Here is a 12,155-nt window from a genome sequence, read left to right on the forward strand (position 1 = left end):
CTCAGCATATCCAACCATTTTCAATAGAAACATTAGCTATGGCAGCAATAAGTGATAGGTCTCCTAAACCTATATTAGAGATTCATAGGTGTTTGCAGGGTTTGATTGTGGTTATTCTTTTTGTGCACTTTTTTTCAAGTTGGCACAACTTTATTGTTAGTAAGGATTGGATATTTTTTTTGTATATTTATGCATTTGTTTATGATTAAAACAAAGAACAGCTTTGTAGTATGAGCAAACAGAATGATTTACCCATTTACTTTTTTTTTATAATGAACACTAAAATCATCGTAGAATTAAGGCCAAGCAAAATAATCAATTTAATGACAACAAATGCGCACTCATTAAAATGGCAACAACAAGACTAAAGTGGATCTAAATCCCTTGTAAAACATTATATGTATTCCTCCTTGCTGAAATAATTATGGTTAGACAGGCTTTTGATCACTGAGACATACAGTATTAGTTATTCACTCCAGTGGTTATGATGTCATGAATTTGCAGGGGGTATGCTACAGTCATTCCTTAATGGGAATATTTATATAGAAAATTCCTCAGGCTAACTGAAGTTTAATTGACTGTGGAATTCCTTTAATTGAGAAACATGTAAAGGTAAGACAACCTCTGTCTATACGACTGCTGACATATGGATGTCATAAAAGACTCATATGAGCCTAGTGAACCTTTATGTAATAACACTTCTCACTCTGGCACACTCGAACTATCAACATATGGGGAGTGAAATTATATATCACTGTATTTGAGAAATAATAGACATGTAAGACAAAATTATTTTGCAGTATTTAACTTTTTCATTAAATATACAGTAGGCATTTAAATTTGGGTCTGCTTAAAAAATCCTTCAAGTACTTATTAGCTGCTGTATACTACAGAGAAGGTTGTATAATTATTTTTTATCTGACCACATTGCTCTCTGCTGACACCTCTATCCATGTCAGGAACTGTCCAGAGCAGGAGAGGTTTGCTATGGGATTTGTTCCTGCTGTGGGCAGTTCCTGACATGGACAGAGGTGTCAGCAGAGGGCACTGTGGTCAGACAGAAAATAACTACACAACTTATTCTGTAGCATACATCAGCTGATAAGTACTGGAAGGATTGAGATTTTTTAATAGAAGTCATGTACAAATCTGTTTATCTTTTTGCCACCAGTTGATTTTAAAAAGTTTGTTTTCTACCAGAGTACCCCTTTAAGGAATGTTGTGTTAAAAATCAGGCCACTTTTTTATTCGTTGACATTTTTTGCATTATCTTAAACATTTCTTGAATTATGCTTTTGACATCTGCTCCATTTTTTGATGCAAGGAATGAAGGTTGATTAAAAGGGAAGATGAGGAGGAAATCACCTACATGAGCAGGTGGCATTTGGCTTGCATCCAAAATATAATATAAAGGAAAAGCAGTGTAGTCATTAAGTCTACACTGTTTAGTCTTCACAATATTTTTTACACCTGCCTTGGCTCTTGAAGTGTTCAGAACTAATGGCCATTTTGAAGCACCTAATCTTTGAGGCATATTCATTTTCTCTCGTAGTTTTGAAGTTAGTGTCTTTCGAGGACACGTCTTCCCACTTGACACAATGTCTCTGTTCACAATATCTTCTTTAGATTCTGGTAAAGAATTTTCCATTGAATTGCAATTACACATTACGCCACTAAGTCCTTTTTTGATTAATGCTTTTTCACATTCATTTTGCAGTCCATAATTCTTACAGGAAGGATGCCTAGAGCTCTCAAAGTGATCAAAGTTTTCTTTAGCTTTACCATTTTTCATAAAACATGTTTTTTTCAAATCACCAGAATACTGTGAAATACTATCATAGCCATGAGATATTCGTTTTGTAGAAGGCTGTAAGAAATGAGACATGGTAAAGTCTTTTCCGCTGTTGCCCCTTTGCACATCGGAGGATTTGTAGTTGAGAAGATCAATGATGTCATTGATCAAACCTTTTTTCACAGTTACATCATTAGGGCACTCTAAGGACAATGCGGGGCTAAAGTTCACCTCTAAAAGCCATGGCTTTAATGTATCATCAATGAGAATGTCAAAACCAAAAAGCTCAAAGCAGTTGGGATATTGAGGTATGGTTGGAGCAATGGATAACAGGGTCATTGTCACTATGTTATATATTCTCTGCCATAGTAAAACATCATCAACCTCTAAACTGCGAAGATATGATCGAAACTGACCAAGGGTCCACTTGCATCCACTTCCAACCCTCTCTTTGTCTGCAGAGTATGAAGTGCTGTACTTGTTAATACTGGTGTTAGTTAGATGAGCAAATATATTATCAAGTGAACTGAGACTAAACTTCTCTGTTGCAAATCTAACTAGTCCTTCTTGGTAGATATATATAGTCAGTGGACAGAAACATGTAACACACACATAAATACGTAGGTCAAATTTATAGCCAGATATTAGTAATGGGTTTGTGATATATTTCTGAACAATGACAGGGCAGTCATAAGCCAAGTGCTTGATGTCTTGGAAAAGGAATATTCCTCTACCTCTTGACATGTCAGTTGGCTTACAAATCCAATAACCTGACTTTTTTTCATGTCTTTCTTTTGTATATTCAGCTAAGAACTTTGTGTAGTCATTTGGTAAAATAAATACAATAGGGCTAAAGTCAAAGTAGGATGATCCATAAATTCCTTTCATTCGTTTTAAATGTCTGGCCAAACAGTCTTTCTTGGTTATCTGTGCTGTCCTGGGATGATGATTAAGCCGTTGCCATGGTTTTATGTTATCATGGTTGGATGTTTGGAATGCTGACGTTCTCCAGTACAGGTTCCACTCTGCTTCACTTTGGTTTTCGTCATCAAATTCCTCCCAACCACGTTCCAGTAGAACCTCCCGTACAACGCGTGGAGCATTGACATGTAGGCGAAACACTAGAGCCTGTGGTGTATTGTCATCATCCCCCTCTGCCATCTTGGCACTTAATCTTCACCATTTACTATTATCTGCAAAAGATTAAAAAAAACAAATTGTATTATAATGAAAACAACTGGCACACAGGGGTTTAGTTAGTAAAAATTTTTGGCCAAAGTGGAGAGCAGTTACAAAGAGAATTTATTGCTCTGGGGAACATGTGTTGTATTAATGAGACAGCCTTGAAAAAGCACTGTGTAATTTTTTAACTTTCCCTGTGGCAGTTCTGCAGGGAAATTAAAGCAGTATCCCCCTAAGAAATAATATGAGGGTAATGGCGGAGAAAGATGAGGAAAAAGGCCAATCTGCTAAATGCCTTCTTCTCTACTATATTTACAAATGAAAATGAAAAAAAAATATGTCAGATGATAATGTAAATTCTCCAGAAGAAGTATGGCGCCACCTTCTAAGGATACTTTCAGACTGCTGTTGTGACCCTCCCGTAACGGGTCTGTTAGGCTTTTTCTTTTTTGCCTTTAAAAGCTGTTATCGGGATGGGCCACAATGGGCACAGGGATGGGTCACAATGGGCACGGCTGGATCCCATTGATTGTAATGGGGTCTCTTGTTTTACAGGAGTATAGCGGGGGAAAATACGGTGCATGTACTAATTTTTATACCACTATACTCCTGTTGTTTTGCAACATCCGGTGTACTGCCAGGTCACAACGGCAGTGTGAAATGACATTAAAACACACAAATGACCATGCCCAGATGGCCTCAATCCCAGAGTTTTGCAGAAATGAAGTACCGTGCTAGATAGACCCGTATTTTTTATTTAAAGATTCTAATTTACAGGGATTGTTCCACAGAACTGGCGATAAGCAAATGTAATACCAATTTTTAAAAAGGTCTAAAAGGGATCCTCAAAACTATTGACCTTTAAGTTTAACATCTGTTATCTTAATGAAAATAACCTTCTAACACCGCAACAATATTTATTTGCGATCAGTCCTGTCAGACTAATTTGATCAGCTTCTATGAGGAGTTTAGTTAAAAATTGGACCAGAATGATATTGTGGATGTTGTGTATCTGGTCTTTTCTAAGGCATTTGACACTCTGACACACAAAATGTTAGTACATAAAATGAGGCTGCTGGGACTAGGGGAGGATATATAAATGGGTTTTAAACTGGCTTAGTGATAGGAAGCAAAGGGTGGGTATCAATGGAGCATACTCCCGTTGGGTGACAGTTACAAGTGGGGTACCACAGGGGTCAGTACTTGGTCCACTTATTTTCAATATGTTTATTAATGACCTTGTAGAGCAGTGGTTCTCAACCTTTTTCGCGACTGTACCCCAAAAGGGTGAAATATGTCCACGGGTACCCCTCACGCATAAGTTTGGGTGGAACTTACGCCCGAGGGGTATCCGCAGACAAAATAAGTCGTAAAAGTACTTAATTTCATAATAACGTGTGCTTACCTTTCCAATGCGATACTTAATCCTCTTTTGACATTATTCCCCCCTCTATCTTAGTCCCCTTGTGCCATTATTCCTCCTCCCTCTGATCCCCTTTTGCCATTATTACACCCCCTCCATGTTACTCCACTTTTGCCATTATCCCCCCCCCCAACTCCATCTTAATCCCCTTGTGCCATTATTCCCCCTCTCCGATCCCCCTGGGCCAATATATGAGATGCATTTAATAACACCCTCCCATACTGCGGTGTTACACTTAGTTTAAAGGGGTACTCCGGTGGAAAACATTTTTTTTAAATCAACTGGTGCCAGAAAGTTAAACAGATTTGTAAATGACTTCTATTAAAAAAACTTTACCCTTCCAGTACTTTTCAGCAGCTGTATGCTACAGAGGAAATTCTATTCTTTTTTAATTAGTTTTTTGTCTTGTCCACAGTGCTCTCTGCTGACACCTGATGCCCGTATCAGGAACTGTCATGAGCAGGAGAAAATTCCCATTGCAAACCTATGCTGCTCTGGACAGCTCCGGACATGGACCGAGGTGTCAGCAGAGAGCACTGTGGACAAGACAAAAAAGAAATTAAAAAATAATAGAATTTCCTCTGTAGCATACAGCCGCTAAAAAGTACTGGAAAGGTAAAGATTTTTTAATAGAAGTCATTTACAAATCTGTTTAACAAATTTGAAATTTTTTCCCCCACCGGAGTACCCCTTTAACATGCTTACCAGGCCTGTGTCTATCACGTTTGGTGGGAGTCGGAGGGCTGCATTGACAGGTGACTTCTTTCTGCGCTGTGCTGCCACCTCTGCGCAATGTCAGGGACATCACATGTCAGACCCGGCAGCCACTGCAGCTCACGTAAAGTGGCCGCAGCTCTGGCCGCGGTACAATATAGTGAGCTGCCGCGGCGACTGCAGCATCCAATCCCCACTCTGCGCTGACAAATACTGGCCAATGCATGACCGGTATTTTTCAGCGAATTGCCGTACCTCCACATAACCCTTGGCATACCCCTGGTTGAGAACCCCTGTTGTATAGAGTACAATTTCAATATTTGCAGAGAGCACTAAACTTGGTAAGGTGATCGCCACAGAGGAGAACAACAATATTACAGAGGGATGTGGGAAAGCTGGAGGATTGGGCACAGACATGGCAAATTAAGTTTAACCGGTTGCATTCTAAGGACGAGCTGGCCCGTCCTGAGATGGCAAGTGATGTATGGTGACTTGACTGGAGCCTGTGCCATACCGGCCGGCCCCAAGCTGATTTTTGTAGCTGGGGGCCGCCGTTAATAGCCGACATGCGGCAATAGCCGACATGCGGCAATAGCCGACATGCGGCAATAGCCGCGGCCGGCTATTAACCCTTTATATCGCCGTATTCAAGGTTGACAGTGGCATCTAAAAGGACATTTAAACCATCCCTGGTGGTCCAGTGCGGTGGATAGCCCCTCTGCAGCATGATCACATCCCCTGTGCCGGAGGGCTTACCTTTCCTTCCCTGGCTGCGGCGGCTCTGGTATTGATAGAGCCTGGCTGAACCTGCCTTTATCAATCAAGTGCAGAGCACACAGATCAATCTGGTTCTCTGGAACCCCATTGATCTGTATGAGGAATCTACTGATTCCTCCTAAAAGTATCCTAAGGGGACTAAAAGTGTAAAAAAAAAGTTGAATAAAAGGTTTAAAAAAAACACCCATTAACCCCTTTCATATTAAACCCCCCCCCCCTTTTCCCAAATCCCAAATAAAAATATGCAAACATAATAAAAATAAACATGTGGTATCGCCGCATGCATGAATGTCCGAATTATACAAATGTAATGTTAATTAAATTGCACGGTCAATGGCGTACACATGAACAAATTCCAAATTCCAAAATAGCATATTTTTGGTCACTTTCTATACCCTAAATTTTTTTTATAAAAAGCAATCAAAATGTCCCATTAAAACAATGGTACCAATAAAATGGTACCAATAAAAACTTGAGATCACAGTGCAAAAAATTAGCTCTCATACATCCCTGTATATGGAAAAATAAAAAAGTTATAGGGGTCACAAGATGACAATTTTACACATACTAATTTTGGTGCATGTAATTATAATGTTTTTTAAGTAGTAAACTAAAACCTATATAAATTAGGTATCCTTTTTATGGACCTACAGAATAAAGATATGGGGCCTTTATGGGGTTTTTACTAGTGGGAAAAGTTTCAGACATGCAGGATTCCTCTCTATTTACTATTGGGAAAAGTCGGGAACATTTTCTGACCAGCTTTTTCTAGGTCGATATTTCCAGCCATTTACCCACAGGATTTTCTGTGAATTCCATAGTAAATCGGTCAGGTTGTGAAACCACGCCCCTTTTGGACCGGTCACGCCTCCTTTGTGCCAGGTCACGCCCCTTTTCCGGGTTTGTTGGATTTTTCAGGCGCACACTGTCACACACTGGCGCAGACTGGCGCAGACTGGCGCAGACATGTCTCAGACAAAATAACCAGACAAAAACTGGTCGGTTTAAGCTTAGTAAATGAGGCCCATGGTGTAATTTTTACTGAAAAGTGCACAGCATAGAATCGGAAGCCCCCAAAATGTACAAAATTGCGTTTTTTTCCAATTTTGCCCCACAAATATTTATTTTCTGGTTTCAACGTAAATTTTGTAGTGAAATGATTCATGTCATTATAAAGTACAATTGGTGGCACAAAAAAAAGCCCTCATGTGGGTCTGTATTGCAAAATTAAAAGCATTATGATTTTTAGAAGGTGATGAGGAAAAAAAGAAAGTGCAAAAATGGAAAAAAAAAAAACGTGTCCTTTAAGGGTTTATGTGGATAAATGTAAGGTTATGCACTTGGTTGTAAAAATTCCAATAATAGTCCCAACGTACAAGCACTAACTAACCACCGTATAGTTATTAATTTGAATTCTTTGGCTGGCATTTATCATTTTAGGTGTAAGTGAAGCATTTTTTTTACACTTTTTTTGTGTGCTGGTAATGTGTAGGAGCACCAAATTTATTAAATGGTAACATAGCATTTGATAAATTTTGTGCAGGTCACATTTTCTGAAATTTCTCTCTTCACATACACCAAAAAGCTAAGCTAAGTCTGGGCTGGTGTAGTTTTAGAGGCTTTTCAGTGGCAGTTTTCACAAAATGGCGCAGTTCATAAAACCCTTCCATCTCACTAGGGGCGTACCTCTTGTTGTTTTTTCTCTCCTCTTTATATTAGAAAATGTTCTAATGAAAGCAATTGCAAAAACCTATTGGTTTTGCAGGCTTTATAACATATCAAAAGTTTTTGTATCTGACAGTGCCCATTTAAAACAGGGACAGTTTGTAATCAGCTAATTGTCATGGAGCCCTTCAAAAAGTAGGGATTTTTCAAAGCAGAGAAATTCTTTCATGGGGCTTTCCCCACAATGTACATCTGATTCCCCTACTAAGTTTGTAAGTCCACCCTGGTGAATGCTTAGAGAGAAAGTTATCAGCTAAACAGTTTTCGTCAACTCCTTGCCTGGATGTAGCGGACCATTGTAGTGATCTACTGTATTCCCATGCCAAAGGGCAGTAGATTACATCTGAGCATCGTGTTCATCATGAAAGTTTGCATAGGAAATGCTGCCGCAGCACGATCTTGTAGCATTTCAGGCAATAGCTACTTTGTTGTTGTGTTTTACATCTGTCCAAAATTATTCTAAGACTATTGGAATTGAGTAGCAGTGGATTACCAAAGCCTTGTGATGGACAATTCAGAAGCAATGGTAGTTTGTCCATTTTTTGCAACAGTATTGCTAAAGCTGTATTAATGCAGAAGCTATATTATTTCAATTACATATGATAAATAACTATATACATTTTGCAGGTTGTTACCTAGCTCTCTTTTTTTTAAAACAAACCTAGCAGTTATAATGCACCTGGCAGATTACTTACAACAATTTTTGTTTGATTTCTATAAACTAATAGCCTTCTCCTAGCAATGAAAGTGCATTTTTCTATGACACTTGTGTGTTGACTTGCCAGTGTAAATTATGTTATGTAAACTGTTAGAAGTCATAACTAGACTATTTTAAACCTTCATAACTAAGTTTGGTGACTCTTGGCTTTACAAATGTCAGTGGACATAAAAAGCAATCTCTCGCCTAGTCATGTCTACCTACGTCAGAGCAGAGTGACCTCTATTGTCTTTCAAACAGGAAAGGTCACTGCTTTCTTGAAAACCTGATGGAGTGCATTTAGTCCGAGTGCCTAGTGCAACATGAAGACTAAATACGGCCCTGGTAACACTTTCAATAAATAAATAAATAAAATAAAAAAGAATGCACATATTTATGTGGCTTGGATTTTTCCCCAACAGCATAACATTTTATGTGTCTGTTGTGGCAAGTACTATGGGGGAATAATAATAGTATAGTAATGGAAGCAAATGCATTAGGCAGCCAGGTCCTATGTCTGGAAAGTCTGTTCCGATCTCTGGAAGACTTATGATACAATTTAAACTTAACTAATGTTTTGAAATGATTAAGCTATAAAGTAGAAGTAACCTCATATATAGTGCTGGTTGATAGTGGCTGTAACAGCAACAACAGTAACAGGTTTGATTTTGGGTCCCTCTTGAGGACAATGTCTAAGTAGCTCCTATGTTTGCACTTTATGGGAATTTACACTTCACTGCTAGGGATTAGGAGGTCACTTGGCGCCGAGGGATCAGGCAAAGGCAAGTTCATGTTCAGGCCAAGGTTGTGGGCAGGCAGCATAGACAAGGGGTCATAGACAGGCAGAATGGTCTGGTATGTGATCACCAATCCGGGTCATGCCAAAGATCAACTATAGACAAAAGGAGACGGCGCTCCTAGTGTGTTACCGTAAATAAATAAGGTACAATTTAAGCAATATTGCTCACCGATGTAGGTTGTACTATGACCAAGTACAACAATGGTGTAGGCATAAACTCTATACGGGCGAGACTTGGCAGCTGCTCCTCGCAACACGAAGTGAAGCAAAAACAGATCCCTCCAGAACAGCACAGGATAGAGCTGGCGCACAAGACTTCAAGGTAAAAACAGATTTATTTTACCCAGCATGCAACGCGTTTTGCTTGATAACCAGCTTCATCAGGCATGCCTGATGAAGCTGGTTATCCAGCGAAACGCGTTGCATGCCGGGTAAAATAAATCTGTTTTACCTTGAAGTCTTGTGCGCCAGCTCTATCCTGTGCTGTCCTGGAGGGATCTGTCTTTGCTTCATGCCAAAGATCAAGCAGAGACTAAATTACAAAGAATGCAAACACAGGAGGAGGTCCAACACAGAAAAACGTTATGCAAACAACACCTTTACAGAAACACATAGGGCCCATTCACACGTTGAGGGCAGCAGGCAGAACAAGCCGGAACTAGGACCACTGAGAAATCCCCCATCGCCATAGATGGTTATACATTTCCCAGTGGATTCTGCTGAAATAATGAGTCCGGAATAAAAATTTCCATGGCAAATCTTTCTGCCTCAGAAATTCTGCTGTGTGCACGTCGAAGCAGAATCCATTTGAAAACAATGAGATTCTGCTGCTTCAGAATTTCATAGTGGAAGTTTTTAGCTGGATTTCGCTTGGAAATTCCGCCATGTGAATTGGCTCTAAGGAACCAATGCTTAGAAAAAAGTAGAGTGGATGTGGTTGCTTTAAATAAGGAATGACCTGTGAAAATTGGCTGGGAAACAGATCTAGATACATTCTCTGGCCCTTCAAGTGTTGGAAAGAGCATCTGGAAGGCGCCACAGATGGCCTTACAAGGGAATTGTGCCACCCATGGTGTGCATATCAAATCTAGAAGCATTGCATCTAGGGAGGAATACCTTCATATAATGGTAGCTTATGGAACACATGTAATTCTGCTGGATGTATTCAAATACAATGAGTTTTCTCCAAAAGACCACCTCTTTTAGAAGACTACCCCATTATCGAGAGCAGATTTTGTGTGACAGATTTTTATTCCAACATACAATATGTATATTGCCCATTATCTTTGAGAAGACCACTTTTCAATACAAATGTGGCAGTTTTACTGCTTTATAAAACTCAGAGGTTGTACAGAAATTGAATGTGCATGAGCCCTTAACATAATCTGAGCCTTTGTGCATAGTGACATGTGTGAAGGATCAGTGGAGATTGGGGATTTGGGACACTTAAACTCATAGCTTGAAGATAATTCTATAGCTTCTCTATGTAGTCAAGCTTTATGCAGATGGAGCTGTCTTGCTCATGCATTAAGAGTCTTTATTATCAATATTATTAATACCTTAAGAAAGGAAAGAGATTGTACCTTGGTTGTAATAAGCATAGAAACAAAATATTACTACTTTAAAAATAAAAATTTATTATATTTATAAAATACAGGATGTAATTAAAAATCAACATATTTCAATGAATAAGTGTTAAAGGGAAACTCCAGTGGAAAAAAAGTAGAAAACAAATGCTTTCACATGAACTGGTGCCAGAAAGTTAAACAGATTTATAAATTACTTCTATTAAAGAATCTTAATCCTTCCAGTACTTATTAGCTGCTGTATAAAATGGAGAAATTTGTGAATTTCTTTTCTGTCTGACAACAGTGCTCTCAGCTGAAACCTCTGTGTCAGGAACTGCCCAGATTAGAAGCATATCCCCATATAAAACCTATCCTGCTCTGGACAGTTCCTGACATAGACAGAGGTGTCATCAGAAAGCACTGTTGTCAGACTGGATAGAACTTCACAAATTTCTGTGTAGTATATCTGTAGTATACAGCAGCTGATAAGTACCAGAAGGGTTAAAACTTTTTTAAATAGAAGTGATTTACAAATCTATTTAACTTTCTTGCAACAGTTGATTTAAAAACATTTTTTTCCCACCGGCATTCCCCTTTAAGCTATAAGTGCATGCAAGAAGTTAACAGGCATAAATATCAGTACATGTATAGTGTCAGGAAAGATAAGCAGACTGGACAGTCACCTTAATTCTTCTTCTTAATGTTTGGCCTTGGGTCTTGGTGTTTGTCCCTCCTTGTGACAAGAAGTGATCAGCTGTTTGGATGTAGCAACTCTTTAAATTCTCCCTGACAGCCTTCTCAGTGCCGCCCTCCTGCACCACTACTTCACAATGGTTGCTATGAAACAGTGGCTCCGTCACCGCAAGTGACAAAGGTCTTTTCAAGTGAAAGGAAAAGCTTACGAGTAAAGACATTATGATTGTATGACAAATCATTACATGGTTGCTGTATTTTATGGATACTATAGTGCTTCTCTGGCTTTTTCTAATAATTCTACAGCTTCATACCAATAGATAAAATGACTCATGTATTGCACTAAATGAGTCCCTGAGATTTCCGCCCAGGAGCAAAGTAATAACTACATAGTTAATAGGGTTTAGATAATGGAGTACTAGCTTCTAAAGATATAGGGGAAGATTGATGAAAACCTGTGCAGAGGAAGAGTGGTGCAGTTGCCCATAGTGGCTGCCAAGGCTAATAAAGTCATAGGGCGTATCAAGAGAGGTATAGAGGCTCGGGACAGTAACATACTTTTACCTCTGTAGTAATCATTAGTCAGACCACATATGGAGTATTGTGTCCAGTTTTAGGTGCCTGTGTATAGAAGGGACATGGCTGAACTGGAGAGGGTGCAGAGGAGGGCGACAGATAATTAATGGTATGGGAGGATTACAGTACCAAGAAAGGTTATCAAGCTTGGAATTATTTAGTCTGAGGAAAAGACATATAGGGGCGATTTGATCACAATGTACAAATAT

General features: G+C 39.1%; 1 protein-coding gene across 2 annotated transcripts; it reads right to left on the bottom strand.

The window, feature by feature from the left end:
- Positions 1–935: 935 nt before the first annotated feature.
- On the bottom strand, positions 936–11,849 carry TTLL2 (tubulin tyrosine ligase like 2). 2 transcript variants are annotated; one of them, XM_056563351.1, is made up of 3 exons: positions 11,826–11,849; positions 11,361–11,553; positions 936–2,985 (listed from the first exon to the last, which is right to left on the bottom strand). In XM_056563351.1, exon 3 carries the CDS (start codon positions 2,951–2,953, stop codon positions 1,232–1,234), a length of 1,722 nt encoding a protein of 573 aa, XP_056419326.1. In that variant the 5' UTR covers positions 2,954–2,985; positions 11,361–11,553; positions 11,826–11,849; the 3' UTR covers positions 936–1,231. The 2 variants fall into 2 exon arrangements, with proteins under 2 accessions (XP_056419326.1, XP_056419327.1); XM_056563352.1 differs by lacking the exon at positions 11,826–11,849 and having other exon boundaries at positions 11,361–11,771.
- Between the last annotated feature and the right edge of the window lie 306 nt (positions 11,850–12,155).

This window comes from Hyla sarda, chromosome 3 (genome assembly GCF_029499605.1).
Source record: "Hyla sarda isolate aHylSar1 chromosome 3, aHylSar1.hap1, whole genome shotgun sequence".
NCBI lineage: Eukaryota > Metazoa > Chordata > Amphibia > Anura > Hylidae > Hyla > Hyla sarda.

Bases quoted from the DNA above. Each gene is read 5' to 3' on its own strand.
- TTLL2 (XM_056563351.1), bottom strand. From the start codon at position 2,953: ATGGCAGAGGGGGATGATGACAATACACCACAGGCTCTAGTGTTTCGC.